This window comes from Myodes glareolus, chromosome 19 (genome assembly GCF_982192425.1).
Source record: "Myodes glareolus chromosome 19, mMyoGla1.1, whole genome shotgun sequence".
Lineage (NCBI taxonomy): Eukaryota > Metazoa > Chordata > Mammalia > Rodentia > Cricetidae > Myodes > Myodes glareolus.
In genome coordinates this window covers 1746393-1765268 of record NC_142044.1, presented here as the reverse complement: position 1 = coordinate 1765268, position 18876 = coordinate 1746393, and the positions used below count along the sequence as shown (strand labels likewise).

At 44.6% G+C, this 18876-nt stretch overlaps 1 protein-coding gene and 1 long non-coding RNA gene across 2 annotated transcripts in view; one reads left to right on the top strand and one right to left on the bottom strand.

Moving 5' to 3' along the window:
* Positions 1-231: 231 nt before the first annotated feature.
* On the bottom strand, positions 232-4295 carry LOC146891141 (uncharacterized). Its single transcript, XR_014998201.2, has 3 exons — positions 4120-4295; positions 1985-2356; positions 232-1452 (listed from the first exon to the last, which is right to left on the bottom strand). It is a non-coding gene; the product is annotated as an uncharacterized LOC146891141 (long non-coding RNA).
* Positions 4296-9262: 4967 nt separating this feature from the next.
* Positions 9263-18876, top strand: part of Nipal2 (NIPA like domain containing 2) — a 104595-nt gene continuing 94981 nt past the window's right edge. Inside the window, exon 1 of the mRNA XM_048457260.3 lies at positions 9263-9563. Coding sequence (XP_048313217.3) covers positions 9429-9563 — 135 coding nt within the window. The 5' untranslated portion in view covers positions 9263-9428. The remainder of the gene's footprint in view (positions 9564-18876) is intronic.

The window sequence follows — 18876 nt, the reverse complement described above, 5'->3', positions numbered from 1 at the left end:
GAATCGGATCCCTTGGAGCTGGAGCTACAGGAGGTTGTGAGCCTGAGAACTGGATTCAACTCTCCAAGCCCAGATCAACCCACTTGACCTACCAATGACAATTACCACACGCAGACAATGAGACAGAGGATGATGCCCTGTTGGATCCTCGGCTGCAGCATCAGGGAGGCAGTGCACAGGAGTGAGGTCTCCCTAGTCACTCGGAGAGTAAAGGAGCTTCTTATACAGTCAGTCACACATATGCATAACCTCCCTTTCGTGAACCACAAACTTTCTGCTCAATTAAGACAATCTGCAGATTCACTTGACCTTTCTGCCTCTGCTACCATGGGAAGCAGGGACACTCCTTCGTTGACCAGCTTGAAGACAGTATCAGGGACAACCGGAGTGTCTCTGGGAGGCATCATCTGGAGGGCTGTAGGTCGGGTTGTCTACAGCTGGAGTAAATTAGATCAGCGCTAAGGTGTCTGGAGCAGATATGGCTCAGGTGTCCAGATGCAGAAACTGTGGCTTGAGCAGCAGGGACAGCAGTTGCAATAGTTCCGACAACGGAAACGCAGTGTCCTTGGGGGATCCCAGACTGGACTACGAGTTTAGCTGTGAGGATGTTAAATCAACCTTGGGTCTTGTGATGACAGGAGGAGTCCTTGAAGAGCTACTGCATGTTTGACTCCCTCAGAGGTCTCTGTGGATACATAAGGGCTGTACTCCCTCACCACACACGTATGTCCAAGAGCAACGGCCCCATTCATATCCTACCACACTCAATCCAGAGACAACAGCAGCACTTCCGAACCCCGCTGGGTCTCTACTTAACCTTGGATAGCGACCAGATTTGACTCCCAGGCGGCTGTCACCAAGTGGAGGATGTGGTGGGGGGTCTGATAGCTGCCAATCTAGCAAGCAAGTTAGCCAGAGTACTCTGACCATTTCCGACATTTATGAGGGAAAATCATACACTAAGGGGTGCTTACAATAGGGATCTACTATGAAATTCACATCTGTCTTTAACAAGTCACAATGTTCAACCCCTAGACAAATACCCGTGCAGAGGGATTTGAGCTCCTCCTGACCCATCCCACTTAAGGCTCCCATAGGGAATGGTGAAATCCTCTCCTCTTCCTCCTTCTCTTCATTCCCTGTCTCAAGATATAAGTCGTCATCACGCCATGCTCCTGCCATGACACACTGCCTATCAGACCTAAAAGTAACGGGGTCGGTTGATCACAGACTGGAACTTTAAAAACTAATGATCCAAATAAGACTTTTTTAAAAAAAAGGTAACTATCTCATGTGTTGGTTAAAATAATAAGATAAACACATAATGTTTATTTCCTGTGGTGATTAAAAGTATTGAATGTCTGCTCCTGGTCAGGCAGGGTTGAGCACTTTCAGTGTCTTGTCTTGTGAAATTCCCACCATCGCCTTACAAAGCAGGAAACGGTATCAGTCCTGTAAAGAAGAGAAAATGAGGGTTTGGGAAAGTAAAAAATCACTTACTCAAGACCTCACAGCGGTCAGGGATGGACCACAGTTTGGACCCCAGAACGACCTAAATGCTGTGTGTTACAGCTGACCCTAATGGATTTAAGGGCATAATAATCATACATCAGTCTGTTAAAGCATGGTTCCTTCTAGAGCCCCTCCTCTCTTCCCTAAGTAGCAAGGGGAGGAAAAAAATTGTTAAAGTTAAATGTGCGGAAGATGAAATTCTTGTAGATGCCCTCTTCTGAGTTAGAAACTTTCTAAAAGACCATGTAATCCAAACCTCTCTTTTCAGTGAAGAGAAAACAAGGCCACAGAGTTGAGGGGCTTTGTCCAAAGCCGCACAGCTGGTTAGCAACAAAATAAAACTGGGGCTAGCAGCGCACAGCTATAGCGGGACACTGTGCAGGAGGAGCTGGGGAAATGCGGGGAAGCATATGGGGAGGGTACAGGGTGGGAAGCTGTGCTTTTGGCTGGTAGGAGGCAAAGCCTACCCAACCTCATCATGGATGCTGACTCCATCACGTCCTCAGCACACGCAGGAAGAATTCATTAAGGCTGCAACACCGTGCGGGGAACCACAGAGCGAACTCCAGAACTGGCCCTGCTGTCTTTGTCATCCCTCACCAACGTTTCGGTGCAGATAGAGGACCCAGTGGAGAAAATCGATATCACCTCCACGCACGAAGACCGAGGGGATTTTTTTTCCCCTTTTCTTATTTTTCCTTATTTTAAGCACATGCAAATCCAGAGAAGTCTTCGCAGAAGGAACACATGTGAGTCGGTGGAGCAGCCGTGGTACTTGACTGGCTAGACAGGTTTAGGAAGCCTGCCAGAGATGCATATGACGCTCCATGCTGATCCTGGAAAACTACAGAGAAAAAAAATTCTAATTAGCAATCTGGACCCCAAGCTGTTCTTGGAGGCTGCTCTCCAGGCATGGAGCTGCTGAGTGGAGCTGGTGCCTCCTGGGCCTTACACACACATTTGCATCTTGCTCTTTCCTCCTGGTGTTCCGTACCCTGTCTTACTGTCTGCCATGCTCACGTTCATTTTGGCCTCACTCTTCTCCCAGACCCTTCAAGACCCGTGACCGTGAAGGATTTCCCACTGTGTACGGGAATCCATGGTTACCACCGGGTTTTTTTTAACATTTAGTCTGCACACATTAATCTTTTCATGTGTGTATCCTCTCTCCCAAACTGAGGTTAAGTCACTTAAAGTAAAGGACAGGTGTAACTTCTTTCATGGTTGCCGCAGCTTTCTGAACCTTGACAGCTATGACAATGACAATGACGGCAGGGAGAATGAGGAGCAGTGGGGACACAACCGCTCTGGGAAAGTCCTGCTTAGCAAGAATGGTCACAGAAACTTGAAGGACAGGTTAGATGACAACAAAGACCAAACTCTCCCCCCCACATCCCCCACCCCTGCTAAGGAAAAAGAAAAGAATGGTAGCAGCTCATTTGTTGGGCTCTGTGTTTCTCACTTGAGGGCCTTTCACAGAGTAGTGGCAATCAGGATACGGGATCACTGCGAATGAAATATCCTAGTTCTAAAATTAAAGTTCTTATCTCACTTTCCCTGGAAAATCTCTCGAGTTCAGGAATAGCCTTATCAGGAACAAACTTAGTTAGTATAAAGATTTGAGGGGTAATTCTTCCAGGCCCCCTCTCTGTGTACCCAAATTCTTACCATGATAGAAAGACCCCTTGAGTTAAGAATTGTTGCCAAGAGGATCTACTTAGGAAGCAAATAACTGCAAGAGAAGATCTGTAATGTTAATAACTTGCCATGGATGCATCCTCAGAGCCTCTTAAAAACAGCTCAAAGCAAGGAGAAGTGAGACAGGGTGCCTGGTGGGGAGGGGCACTACAGGGACCACATCACGCTGGGCTAGTCACCAGGCTTTGAGAATCTCTCCCCAGTCAGAAGACAGGAAAGACAAGTGGGAAGCATGTCAGGGGAGTTGATGCTGGGGCCAGTAAGGTAAGGAAAAGGGTCCTGAAAGGAGCCAAGAAAGGGTCAGAATGTTAAGGGGAGGGGGCACCAGATTAGTATTTTGTCAGGGAAACACTTTTGTTTAAAGCCGACTCTGTCGTCATTGATCCTCCAAGAATGAGACCAGATATTCTTACAGGTTCATGCCTCCCTCTCTCTCTCTCTCTCTCTCTCTCTCTCTCTCTCTCTCTCTCTCTCTCTCTGTCCTCCCTTGGATGATTCCCTCCTCAAACCCTTCTGCTTTAAGTTTCACACCGCTTCATGTCTGCCTCCCAAAGATGCATTTCTTCCTGCTGCAAGCCCGATTATACCTGACCCGAGCTTATCCCCCAACCCGGGCTGTGCCCTCCAGGTGCAGAATCTACTTCAGGGGTGACCTGATTTCAACATCCCTCTGCCCAGAAGTAATCCCCCTCAAAGTGATGCTCAGATAAATAAAGCAGCTGGCTCTTCCTATATCCTAGATTCCTTATCTAGAGTCTTTTTATAGATTTTGTTGGTTGGTTGGTTGGTTGATTGGTTTGGGGGGGCATTTTTATAGTTATCTATAATCTGCCAACCCAAAAGTCAACTGAAACTTCTCAGGAAGAGGTCATCAATAATTCCTATTACTTCCAAAGTCAATAAACATACCTTATATATTGTCTCCTTTTTGCTCTTTCCCACTGATGGCATTATTCAATACACCCTGAATTTTCAATCTGCCTCCTGCCCATGCTTCCACGGAGCTCCTCTTCACTAGCTTTCTGCGAGCTGGCTGTTGCTGAGTCTGCTTGGCATCCCTTCGCCTTACCTTGGTAGCACTCCGGTTTTCCTGAAAAGAGTGACTATATGACCCAAGTGGGCCAATCATACCACGAAATCTTTTTGCTCTTAGTGATTGTTGTTGGGTAGATCACATGTCCCACATCAAGTCAAAGAGAGTTTTTAACTTGATTTTTCTGTCCAGGGTTGGTTAGAAATTCTCTTAATTACTTGAGTTGTTTAACATTTGACCTCCAAATTTTAGTGACCTTTATTTAACTGCCTGTATTTATTTTCTTTAATCTGCTCTAAAGACTCTAAGGACTGACTTAAGATATGTTCCATGACTTCTTGGTTCTCCTTCAACAGGGACTACGTGGGGCCTTCTTTTACCAGGGAGAGACGGAGGGCAAAGAACAAGCAGACAAGAAAGAGATGTATCTGAAACTCTTGGCCCCCTCGCTCTCTCTGTCACATTTCCACTGGCCAGTCTCAGCATCACTGAGAAAATACCTCTAGTGGGAGCAATTGTGGTCACTGAACAAGGAATGGGATAGCAGCACAAACATTATATCATGCAGAGGAATGAAGACCAGAGCCAATAGGCCAATGTGTCTCCTCACTTCCTCTTTCCGAGCCCATGGTTTAAGGCTGACAGCAGGAGCTGCCGTGGCTATGATTCCACCAGTGCCAAACTGACCTGAAGGTGAAGCCTATACCCCACCATCAGGTTCCTACACCCATATCCAAGCTTCACTCCACCTTTCCAGTCCTTAATTGTGACTTCTCTTTGAACCGGGATCCTGTCACTCACATACCATGAACTCTAGTGGAGTATTCATCCACCTCTCCAGTGGTCTTTGTTGGCCTTGTGTGCTGTGTTTGATCTTTTTCTTTCCAAAGGAGGAGTTGGCAAACAATGGCCCATGGGACACTTTATTTTCAGGGTACACTCTCAGCTTTCTGTATCTGCAAATGCCACCTACTTGTATGTTGTGTGATGTTTTCCTTTTTTGGCTTTTTGAGGGGCCCACCACCCAGCTACCAAATAAATCACACACAGATGCTTATTCTTAGGAATGCCCATCCTTAGCTTGGCTTGTTTCTTGCCAGTTTTTCTTAACTTAAATCATCCCGACTATCTTTTGCCTCTGGATTTTTTCCTTTTCTTACCTCTGTGCATCTTACTTTTGCTCTTACTCCGTGGCTGCCTGGGTAGCTGGCCCCTGACATCCTCCTCTTCCTCATTTCTCCTATTTATTCTCTCTGCCTGCCAGCCCCGCCCACCCTTGCTCCTGCTGCACTCTTGGTCATTCATTCAGCGCTTTATTACACCCTCAGGTGTTTTAGACAGGCAAAGAATCACAGCTTCACAGAGTCAAACAAATGCAGCGTAAACAAAATCAACACATCTTTACATCATTAAACCAATGAACGGCAGCATAAACAAAAGTAACACACCTTAAAATAATATTCCCCAACACTTGTATCCAACCCAATGTAAACTAAAAAATATTTGGGAAGGATGTTTATGGACTGAACCAGTTCAGACTTTGACTGTCTGAAATTATTCCCTAAACAACATAGTGTAGCAAATACATGTAGAACACTCACTTTGTGTTGTTGATCTCACATCGAAGTGCTGAAGTGAGCGTCAGAGGATGTGTGTAAGTCATACATGAATACCACGCCACTTTATATTCCACACATGGGCAGGAGGGATGGCCTACTGTTTTTTGCTGCTCTTGCAGAGGGTTGAATTCTCAGTAGCCGTATTAGTTGGCTCACAACTGACTATAACTCTGGCTGGAGGGTCAGATCCCCTCTTCTGGTGTCTTTGGGCACCCACCCATAAGTGGCACGAACAAATTCATGCATGCATGCATGCTTGCACACAGATACACACTTTTTTTAAAAAATCCATATCTGAGAGAAAAACAGGTTATATTTGTTTTTTTGCATTTGGTTTATTTTTCTTCACATGATAATCTCTGATTCCACCCATTTTTCTGCAGATGACATAATTTCACTTTCTATATGGCTGAATAGAACTCCATTTTGTGTACATGGTGTATGATATCTCAATCTTTAAAATTTTACATTTTCAAACAAGTGAGGCAAAAGTGGTTGTCACTCAGAATTTCAATTTGCATTTTCTCTATCATTAAGATTAAAATATTTGGCATTATTGTTATTAACCGTTCTTTTTTTCTCAAGAAAAAAAATGTCTGTTTTATCCACTGGGTTATCTGCTTCTGCTTTTTTTTTTAATTAGCCTGCAATTTTTTTTGTCAGTTGTAGATGTGATAAATACAGACTCTCAGTTCCTAACTTACCTTTTATACTATACAGTCTATCGATGCATAAATGTTCCCAGCTTTATTGGAATTTGATGTCAAATTTCCCTCCATGGTTTGTGTGTTTGTATTTGTTTAAAGAAGTTTTATTTTTCCTATTTTAAGGTATAGGTAGTAACAGCCAACATTTACTGAATACTTCAGCAGTTATTGGATGTCAGTTTTATTTATGTTTCTTTTACATGTGTGGGTGTACATGTATGTCTGTGTTTCCCTAGGAGACCAGAAGAGGGCATTACACATGATTGTTAGCTATCAAGGTTGCTGGGAATTGAACCTGGTCCTTTGGAAGAGCAGTCAGTGCTCTGAACCACTGAGTGAGTCATCTTTCCTGCTCCCTTTTATGGGAAAGATTGAAAGGCTCAGAGAAATGAAGCAACTGGGTCAGAGACACACAGCAAACATAGGATTGGAGCGCAGGCAGTCTGCCAGGTTTCTGTTTCTTCCTAAGTTATTGTCACAAAATTAAAGCTCTGCCTATCTCTTTAAAGTCTCCGGCCTGGGATTCACTTGCATATAGGAAGTGAGTCGCTGGGACCCTCCACTTACCATTTGTGAGAAGTTTGTTGTAAAAAACAGCAACAAAACGCTAGTGTTAACCGAGTCTTGCAAAACATGCTTTTAAAGTGTTATTAATTCTGCAATTAAAAGATCCCAAATAAGAAGAACCAAATGGAACCCACTCTTTGAGTGCAAAGTGAAGCCCGATTTCAAATGGGGAGGTGCCAGAATTAAGAGGAAGTCAGCCTCCAGATTGGAGCCCTGAGAACTGGGGAGGCTGATCATATCCGGTAAAAATGAACGGGGCTTCTGCCCCCCACCCCCACCCCCACCCCCACCCCCACCCAAAAGCCCTGCAAGAGGCAGAGGCCATCAAAAGCAGGAACAGTCTCCAAAGCTCCACCTACACCGCTGGGACCAAAATAGTTCACATGTATTCCTGCCGCCTCCTGTGAACCCTGTGGGAAGGAACCCTGGTCACGAATTGCTTTTCAAACACCCACACACACTAGGACAGCCGCAGCGACGGCAGTCACATCTTGGAAACTATCGATCGACTGAACAGCATAGCGTAGGCTACACCTCACATCTTTTCTCCCCCAAGCGCTTTCTCCAAAACTGGAAGTTTTTGTACAAATATAAAGAAATCGAAGCTGATTTTCTAAGTTAGGAAATAAAAAGGAATGAGGTGTGTGCCGCAGTTATGGCGGCCTGATTATGAAGGTCTCACAGAGCGTGCATAAAACCTGTCTACGGGGGAGGCTTCGAGGCACACTGAACAGGAAAGTCTGCTTTGCGTGTTAGAGACTGCATGCCTACTTACAATCTGGCTGGAAGAAAACACTGAAGAGTGATCACGCCAGTTCTGCTAGTTCCCCTCCACCACCCCACCCATCCTTGTTCTTTTCTCTCTGGCAGAACTCACAGCCTACTCTCCAGACTGGAAATGCCCAAGAAATCACTTTCTGGTAAAACCAGGCATGTGACCTATTCCTGGCCAATGGGGTCACAGGAGGAAAGATGATGGGTGTGGAGGTTGGAAATTCTGAAAAAAACATTTTCTAATAGAGGGTGGGAGGATACCAGACATGGCAAAGCAAAAGAATCGAAGTGACATCATAGAATCACATGACAGGCATGTGTCCCGGGGGTCTAGTGCTCACTTAGCATGCAAAAAGCAATGGGTTCAATTCCTAGCCCCATATACTTATGGAAATAATGGAATACAGCAAATAGGTATTTTTCCTTAAGATATTTATTTAAAATAGATTAGTTTCTTTAAATTGAGCATAGTTGCTACAATTATGAATTACTGACTCAACATTTTGGTTGCTCAAGCAGGAAACAACACAACTGTCGAGATGACTTCCCGTGTTTCTGCTGAATCTGAACGATTTTTTTTCACACTTTCTTCCCGAAGGAACCATCACAGCCTTCTCCCAGGTCCTTGCCCCCTCCCCCTCCTCTCCTCTCTCTCCCTCTCTCACTCTTTCCCTCTCCTTCCTCCCCTCCCCTCCACTCTGGCCATCTCTTGAAGTCGAAGTTGTGGAGGTTAAGTGTGCTCTTTAAGCAGAATCCCAGTGCCCTATAAACAAAAGAATTCCAAGCGCAGACGCTTTGGTCAACAGCACAAGATCACAGAACTCTCAAAGTGAGAGATGCCGTGGAGATCGCTTGTAGGGACAGAGTTAAAAACAGGTCAGACCAGAATAGCCCGTAGGAACTCTTGAGGTTGTTCTTAGCGTTTCTGTCCCAACCTACATCTTTATATATAGCAGCTGGCGACTTTATATATAGGAGCTGGCAGTCTCCGAGACCCTGTCTGACAGAAAGCTCACACCTTGGGGTCCTTCATCTGCATTAGGGTATCTCTTCTCTCTTCCACGAATAGTTCTCAAGGGTCAGTCCATTGCTGGGCTCTTAATCCCCACACTGCTCACAATACTGGGGAGAGAGAAATCATGACTTTCTCTCCCCCACACCCCCATATGTGGACCATTTTAGACCTTCTACATGCAAGAGGTGGGATTGCCAAGGGCGAGGGTCACTCTTTGGGTTAACCGATGGCTCCTTTCCTTCCTGCACTTGGACAAACATTTGCTCTGCGCACAGTAGATCCCGGAGGCAAAGGAGATGACCTCATTCTTGCCCTGACAGGTGTGGACACCCGGGTCGAGCACTCAGACGCGACAGCTAGGCCGAGCCCCGACCGCACCTGCGCGCCTTGGGAGCCAGGTGCCCGCGCCCTTGTAGCCCGCCCGGCAGGAAGTGGCTGAGGCTGCGGGGAAGCGGCGGGGCGGGGAGGCGCGGCACCCGAGCCCTAGCGCGGAGCCAGTCCCCATGGCGGCGCCGGTGCCCACGGGCCCCGAGGACGATGCCTCAGCGGTCCTGGACGAGCTGTCTCGGAACTTCACATACTGGGCGCCGGGCCCGGGCAACGGCTCACTGTCGAGCGCCTGGTACCGCAGAAACCAGGTAAGGCCGCCGCCCGCACCAGGGCGCGGCGATCGCCAGCTCCACGCAGGCCCCGCGGTGGCTGCAGGCCTTCCTGCCAGCTCTCCGCGCGCGCGACAGCGGCCGTGCGAGTGGGCAGAGCGACATGTGACGCCGCCACACGTTCACCCCACTCCCCTCCTCACTCAGTGGAGCAGCAGACCCCCTCCCCCTAGGATGCTCCCGGCCTCACTCGTGGGCCTCCGGGTCCCCAGGAACCTCGCTTCCCCGAGTCTTCCCTCCCCTTCTGCAAGGATCTGAGGGCAATGGGAGTGGATTTCTACTTATTTTCACCCCAGGTTCCTTTCACAGTTTAAAAAAAGAAAAGTGACACCTTTCTCAGAAGCAGAAACTCATTAAGGGCTTCCCAGTGTCAACTCTGCAGAGTCGTGTCCCCAAGGTCTCAGCATCGCCCTTCCCTAGGAGAAACACTAATATTTTCAGGCTGCAGTTTTTCATCTTGCTCTTTGGGAGAGCAACATTGTCAGCCTAAACAACACGGGTTTATGCTGGAGATTATATAAGCGCACACACACACACACACACACACACACACACACTGTGTGCATATATGAGCATCAAAGGGGTTGGGGTGCCTGGCCCTCAAGGTCAGGGAGAGGAAAAAAGTTCTCTTTAGCCCCTGCCTCTAGCAGCGTTTGTATTCTTTCAAGCGGGGCAAGTGAGCTTTCAGGAACTGGTTTCAGACTTCCAGTTTTCCTAATCCTGTTACTTTGGTCTTATGCATTAACAAAGCCATGAATCTTTTTTGTTGTTGTTGTTACAAGAATACATCCATAAAATTGTGTTGTTATTATTGTCCTAAGTGGGAGATTTTAATCACTAATCAAAGGGTTAGATTCCTTTTATGCTTGAAAATTATCTTGAATGTTAATTTCTGAACTCAGGTGATTTGTATAAAGAATAAATAAGCTTAGTTCACCTGATTAACTTTGCTTTAAGTCTGTTTTGTCAAAAAAAAAAAAGATAATAAAATGGGGAAGGGACTTGCTTGGAGACCTGTACTATTTCTCTTTGCCCTACCCACAGAATTACAAAGAACAGACTTTCTTTCCATGTGGACTTCCTCAGTATGTCTTATGCTTGCAATAGACACAATCCCAATAAAAGTTTAAGAATGAATGATCTGCTCTTGGTAAAATATTGGATCGTAGGTGCGACCGACCATGGCATCATTCCGAGCAGCAAAGTGCTGTCTTCACAGAGAGAACGTGTGTGGTCGTTAGTTTTCTTCAACGTTTCCTGGGACTCTTAATTGTCCTGGCTCTCCCAAGCACAGATTATCATGTGACAGAAATGTTTGCAAGGCTTCACTTGCCCTTTCTAGTACACAGTCGTTCAAGTCAGAGAGGGTGTGTCCAGAATATGCTAATTGGAACTGCTGAACTGACACCTCAACTCTTGTTGGCTTGAGATAAGACTAAGCCAGCTTCTCCCTGAGCACGCAGAGCTAGGCCCTCTTAAAAGCCAGAGTCGTTTATTCTTTTGCTTGCTGTCGAATGGATAATTACTCTTGTTTCAAGGGAAAGTAAAAATTGAATTTTAAAATCCATTCAGCACACATTTTATCAACCGCCACTAGTCCTATGTAGGACAGTAAAAGTAAAATGAAATCTAGCTTTTCATTTTGGCACTAGCTGAATAGAGAGATGGCTGGATAGGGGAGTGAGCTTCCAAAAAAGGGGGGGAGAGAGAGAGAGAGAGAGAGAGAGAGAGAGAGAGAGAGAGAGAATGAAGGAAAAACAAGTGTGAGATCTGATTTCCCAAGCCACACAGTCATTAGCACTGAGAGCAACCAGCAGGCTAGAACCGGCTGTGTGATATTCCGTGGGTTTGTCAACTTGGTGACCCAGCTAGCTCTCTGCTTTCATAGCGATTGCCATCAAATCTTACCCACCAGCCTTCCTCTGCTGAAAAGTCCTTTCGTGTGACGGTGCCCACATAAAAGTGGTAGTGTCTGAGAGAGATGTAAGAATGCCTGGAGCAAAACGTCTGGGCTGGCATCCTGAGAAGGCACCACGAGTTTTGCATTGAGAGCCTGTCCCACTTGAAAAACAAACAACAAAAAAACCTTCCCTGTTCTGTTGTGGAAGTTTAGATGTGATGAATTCTGCTGGCTTGGTTTATGTTGTGCCCACGCATTTTCAGGACAAAAGGCTAATGTTCCTGAGGTATATACTGGGCTCATTGTGTACAAAGCACTGTGGGAATATTCACTGTAGCCCAAGACCCCAACATTTCTCTCAGGGATGTTAGTAGATGGCCAGGAAGGCGTATGTAACTCCAAGACAGGGTATGTGGTATCATGTGAGTGACAGAAAAGCCTGTGGCTGTCTCAGCTGGACACTAAGGATGGGTGGAACTTCGAAGTAGGAATGCAAAGGTGGAGGGCATTTCGGAGAGGGGAACCCTGGGAACAAGGAACAGCTGTGTTTTCTAGAAAGTTCCATGCCTTGAGTCCCATCCAAAGGATGTGGTTGTTATGGGAAATGGAGACTGTGGAGTGGGAACAGGGTTTAGGACCTTGGATCTGGTCCTGGATTGCCTTAAAGGGGGAATAAGGAAGTTAAGGTTTTATCTAGCAGACAGTCAGGAGCCATTGAAGTCTGTTGAGCAGGCAGTGCAAAAGTCAAAGCAAATTAAATTTTAGAACATCTAAATTAGGCTAACGGGAGGTAGACTGGCCAGATGTGGACTAAATCTGGTACACAGATATGATGCGTGTCATGTTTGACCTTCAGAGAAGTTTTTAAATGTTTAATGCCTTGCCAGCATTTAAGGATGAGGTTAGCTGGGGCTGGAGAGATGGCTCAGCAGTTAAGAGCATTTACTGCTCTTGCAGAGGGCATGGGAGGGTCCAGTTCCCAGCACCTACAGGACGGCTCACAACCTCCTGCCTATGACTTTAGTTCCAGAAGAGCTGGTATCCTCTTCTGACCTCCATAGGCTCCTACATGCATAAGGTGCATGGTTCACACACATTCCTGCAGGTTCACACACATACATTTAAGTTTAAAAATGAGATTAAAATGGTTTTTAAGATTAAAACTATATCTTAGTTTGATATTTATTATCTAAAAGTCATATTTAAAATACCCCCATTTACTCATACTTGTATACATGCTTCCCTTTACTTATGCTAATAAAAGCCAAAGGTTTATCAAAGGTCAAAACTGTGAACCTTAAAGAAACTGGGCAGTGGTGGCGCACACCTTTAATCCCAGCACTCAGAAGGGAGAGGCAGGCAGATTTCTGTGAGTTCAAGGCCAGTGCTAGTTCTAGGACAGGTCCCAAAGCTACAGAGAAACCCTATCTTGAAAAACCAAAAGAAGAAGAAGGAGGAGGAGGAGGAGGAGGAGGAGAAGGAGAAGAAGAAGCCCCATTTATCAAAATATGAGGATATGATTCAGATTTTTTTTTATTTTAAAGGAGAATTCATCTTCCATCATAAAATGCACCTGGTTTCTTGCCCTTTTTAGTTAAGTTTCTTTTTAATTTATTTATTTTTATTTTATGTACACTAGTGGGGTTTTGCCACGGGTGTCAGGTCCCCTGGAATAACAGTCAGTGCTTTTAACCACTGACCCATTTCTCCAGCCCCTTTTTTAACTAAGATTTGAAGACATTTGTTGAATTGTCTGAACTATCATATTCCTATAAGGTCATTGATGCAAAATAATTACATTTAAATGGTGACATGTTGATATTTAAATTGGGAACTAAGGTTGTATTTCAAGGAATAAATTTTTAAAATGAAATTAACTATAAAGTTTCAAGTTTCCACCATATTCTTAAGTGTTAGACATTCACATTCAGGACATGTGAATGGGTAAAACACTTGCCGTGTAAACAGAGGTTACCAGAACCCAAGCAAATGCTAGGTGGCTATGGTAGTCTCTTGTAATTCCTGCACTCTGGAAGCTGAGATTCCCCAGAGCAAGCGAGATAAGGAGACTAGCTACACCAGCAAGTTCTAGGCTTGAGCAAGACACCCTGAGTCCATATACAAGGTGGAAAGTAGTCAAGAAAGACATGCAGCATCAACTTCAGGCCTCTACGTGAACATCTCACACACACACACACACACACACACACACACACTTGCACATACACTAGCCCACCACATATAAAATACACATACAATCAAAAACTAACAAACGGAACTGGGTTCTAGTATTTCTTAACCCACAGGATCACAGGGAGTTCCTACCTTGGCCTCTCTTGGCCTTCCCCTTCTTTCGGTTGCTGACTATGTAACCAGTGCTGACATCTGGTTTCCAGCCAGCCTTAGAGCCGGTTGCTCTGATGGTGTTAAGTAGCTGACTGCACTTGAGGGAATCACTTCATCTCCCAGAGCCAGTTTCCTTGCTGGTACGATTGGTTTGGGGATCTTCAGATCCAGTCCTACTGTGTGTTGAATAAAGAACCAGCATGGAGAGAGAAAGGAGAGGACAGGAGAGAGGGAAGCTGGGGAGAGCAGCAGTGAAGGGTTTTGATATTAGGTCCTCATGTTCATAAATTGCTGGAATTTGCAAGGATGTGGCTAAAGGGTTACTCTGTATAGGATGAGATGAAAATTCAGAATTTCTAATGTCCTTTACTTGAACTTAGATTCTCAGTGGCTAGAATTTTTAAAGTCAACATAGGTAAAGAAAATTGACACAACTTGACAAAGAAGAGGCAAAGTCGGAGAGGCCCGCGTTTGTTAAGGATTTGCTGGGTGACACTTGTAACTGTTTTGTCTTTTGAGCTACACACAGCAAATTTGTGAGGTGCACATCATCCTCACTGCTCATGCGAGCGAGCTTGTGTTGAGTAACTTGCTCCAAGATCGCACAGCGAGCAGTCAAGCTCAATAGCACGTCTGTTTTTAGTCCACACCTAAAGGCTGCTGCTGGAGATGAAGCTTGGTAAGAATGTGGTGTTAGGAGTAAACGTGGAGAGAGATGAGCGGCTTGTCTCGCTGGGCTGACGAGGCCCGTGATGAGCTCTGCGTTGCCCCCGCTGATTTAACTCTGCTCTCTTCCATCTCTTTTCTGCCCATGGCTGCATAACTCTCCAGAAGAAAGAAAAATGCTAAGTCTTCAAATACTCAAAGGCCTGGGTAGAGACAGCTGGTCATTTCCATATCCTTCCTAAGGGAATTTAAAAAAAAAATTTTTTTGGTTTATGCTTGCTGATTTTTAAAAACCTATCTTATACATCTAATATGGCATTTTTCCTTTATCAGACTTTCTTAGCAGTAAATATACAAAGCATCAAGCAATTTTATTGAAGCTTTTGTTTCGGAAAAAGGAAAAAGAAAGCAAAGACTTCTTTGTTAGTCTTAATGCTTTTGTGAACTTGGCAAACCAGATGCTTGCATTTAAATTCACCTTACACCTCCCGTGCTTCAGCTCATACTAATTATAATATTTGCATTGCCTAACCGCCAAATCTAGTCTGTAGAAAACTTTGCCAAATTACAGATTTACATGGCCTCCTTTCTTCAGAAATCACCTTTACAAAAGGAGAGGGGAGAAAATGTTGATTAAAATAGGATTAAAATATATAAAAGGGAGGAGGAGAGACAGCATTCCAATGCTGAAGATACACACCTACTTTATAGGAAGAACCAAAAAGTGATTGCCACAAAGCCAGGCCAGTGTTTTGGGTTTGTTTTGTTTTTGTTGGGGGAGGGGGGTCAGAAGTGGGGTTTTGCTCATTTCTTTCTAAAACATGAATGGTTGTTCAAGCTGGCCTCTGAGTGGGCATACTTGCAGGGGTGGCATTCCTGAAGTGGTCTGCAGTGGCTGTATAGGTAGAGTTTGTTCTTAATGGAATAGTTTTTGAAGCACAGCCTCTTTCCTGGTGTGGTATGGGGCTTCTCCATGCCCCTATTTCTCGGCATTCTCTTCTGAAATGATGAGGGCACGCCTACCCTACGTGAACATTGTAAGAATAAAATCATACATGCCAAATAGTAAAATGTCAAACACGTAGCAAATACCAAATATAAGCACAGCTGTTATTAGTACAAGCAACCTGTGCTGTAGGAAAGCCGTAGAAATACATATTGTAGTCAGTAATTTGGGGATTCAACACAAATGAAGTTATGAAACCTCACATCAGCTGTTTGAGAAAACCTCATTTTGTTTAACACGCAGTCGCTGTGCGTCTCCGTCTAGTGCCAACCTTACTCTTTGACGGTGGTCTCCTCTTCGTCTCCACATTCTAACTGGAGAGAGTCCCTAACGGGAGCCCTTGGCGTCTTGAAGGGGTTAAGCAAGGATTCTCTGACATCATTTACTATTTTCAGTCTTTCAGGTTGGGGAGGTCGGCTGTGCAGCGCTAGGAACAGCTAATGGAGGTGTTGGTGGTAGGAACTGTGGTCACGTCTCATGCACTCTCTGACTGGGGGAGGACCAGCATGCTCAACCTGAGAAGACTCAGTCAGGGTTAACATTGAATGCTATGCTTGTTTTAGCTTAGAATTTTTAATTTTGTGTGTGTGTTTGTGTTCATGTGTGTGCACACATGTGTGCATGGCTGTGAAGGGCAGAGTTTGATGTTGAGAGTCTTCACTGGTCACTCTCAGCATCACCATCAATAGCAGCAGCAGCATTGGATCTAGTACTCACCAGTTTGGGTAGACTGGCTGGCCAGTGACCCCGGGATCCATTTGTTTCAACATTGAGTTGCAGATATCTACCTGCACATGCTTGGCTTTCTTTGTAGGTTCCCATGTTCCAAACCCAGATCCTCATGCTAGCATGACAGGCACTTTACCTACTGGGCCACACTCTCCATCCCTCCCACTTGGTTTTTATCTACTGAACCACACCTCTCCCCCCCCCCCCCGCTTGGTTTTTTTGCAGTTACTTCCTATTGTGTGTTCTCCTAAAGAATCAGTGTTCATCTATTCCATCTAGGCCTTTAACTAACTACCTCCTTTTGTTCCTTGTTCTAACTCACTCATGTGTTATACAGAGTCAAGGTTCTTTATTTGGTCTGTCATAACCACCAGAGTGTTATAATTGCCCTGGGGAGGAGATGGCTAACACTCCGCTAACCTCCTGCTTGCTTTGAGGATGTTCACACCTGTGCTCTGGCCCAGCCTCATCACTTGGCCATATTCACTCTTAGCGTGGTCTCCCGTCACCATTGCAGACGTCAGGAGGTGCCGGACAGTGGTCTCTACTGTCGATATCTGTGCTTACTCATGCACTCCACTTCATTTCGGATTGTATTTAGTCATGATTCCTCCAAAGACGCGCCCTGAATGTGGTGAGTCATACCGCCACTTTGTAAAAAGGATGTCCAGCTGCCTGCTGAGGCCCTGGCTGATTTCCCGATTCTCCAAAGCTTATGTTCTTTGTGATTCTCAAACTGTTTTCTTATTTTAAGAACCTGAACCACTGGCCTAACTTCTTTAACTTTTAATAAGAGTCAGTCTCTCTTCTGGCTTTAGAACTCGGCCTCTCTACCAAGAATGCTTTGCAAGGAAAGAGGTTCAGGCAGCAAGTCATGCAAATGTAATTGGATTAAATCATAAAAGAAATGAATCCATTTGGATGAAGGATAAAGCTACAATAGCTCTGGATTCACCAATGCCTTGGTGCAGGACCCCTGACAGTATGTTAAGTGTTCAGTCTCTCACTCTGAATTTCAGCTTGTGTTCCTCAGTTGTTGATCCCCCTGTAGCAGACTCTCCTCTCTAGGTGACAGACTGACTTCTGCCCTCCAGGGAAGGAGGACTTAGTGAGACGGCAGGTGTAGCATGATTAGTGGAAACCCAGAGACAGAAACTGGGGCTCAACCTGAAGGTCAGAAAAGCAAAACAGCCAGCACTGTCTCTTACCTCTACCTCAGTCCGAAATGGCGACCCTGCCTCCAGGAATCTCAGAATGAGACTGTGACTGAGAGCTGTCTCCTCATGTCTTATTTTCCTCTCTAGTGCTGGGATTAAGGGTGTGCACCACTACCGCCTGGTTTCTATGGCAAGCCAGTGTGGCTACTGGGATTAAAGGTGTGGTCACCACTGCCTGGTCTGTAAGGCTGACCAGTGCAGCTGTTTTACTCTCTGAACTTCAGGCAAGCTCTATTTATTAAAACACAAATGAGATATCACTACATTTCCCCTTTTTGTCTAAAATTAAAAAAAGCTATAACTAATCTAAGAAAACTGTAGACAAGAAGTACAATAAATGTATACATTATATACAGGCAATAAATACATCAACAATGTCTAGTCCATTTGCATTTGACAAATTCAGAGAAAATATTCTGTGTCTGTCCTATCTTGGTGAGTCCAAAGTCTTGTACTTCATCTACTTTCTATGATAATTTGCTTTCTGCATCAGATAAATGAGAAAACTATAACTATCTAGTCTTCAATTCACTCAGAGACCCAAGAAGGAAATGATATTAACTGAATAAGCAGGAAGTGTGAGCAAGCAACTTCTAAAAATGTGAGAAATGGCAGAAACAGCTGGCTGCCTGAACAGTCACCCAAAGTTCCTCTGCAACATTGGGGCATCCATCTTCAGCCTACAGGCCTGGCATATCCAGTAGACTTCTCTGTGAAGCAAGATACTCCGAAAGGCTTTCTCTCCTTGTCTTAACAATGTTTGGCAGTCACTTTCTTTTGTATCCTGCTTGTCCAGTTAGGACAGATGCTGTCAGCAGTCAAGGCAAGGACACTTTCTTGCTCAGTGACTTACTTTTGCCACAAAGAAAGTTAACTCCATGTGAAGATTTGTCAATGTCCCTTATTGTCTCTGAAGTGGATTGGTGCTGCCAGGAGCAGTCATGTCCCATTGTCATCAAAAAGAGCCTGCATTATTAAAACATCTTAAATGTCATGTTCTGTAGATCTCTGATGTGTTTGAAGATGACCTATCTAAAATATATCTGCGTTTGACCTTGAAAATGTACTTAGTGTGACTACAAGTTCAATTATAATAGATGACTAATTACTAACCCTGTATTTCCTTATTATCCTAAACAGTCGATAATAATAATTTGCAAGGGCTAGAAACTTGCATTACATTGTTAAATGTAGGTTACATTACATTGTTACATACAGGTACAATATCTTGAAGAAGAGTAGAAATATATGTACATTATGTTCTACCAAAATTAATCTAAATTTGTATCGATATACAAAGTTTGTATACAATATACAAAAGTCCAAACCAATGTAAAACATTTAAAACTAGTAGTTGCTTTTTAAAAGTAGATTCAATAATCTACCTTTTTATCTTATCATATCTATATTCTCTCCTTTTCCTTTTCA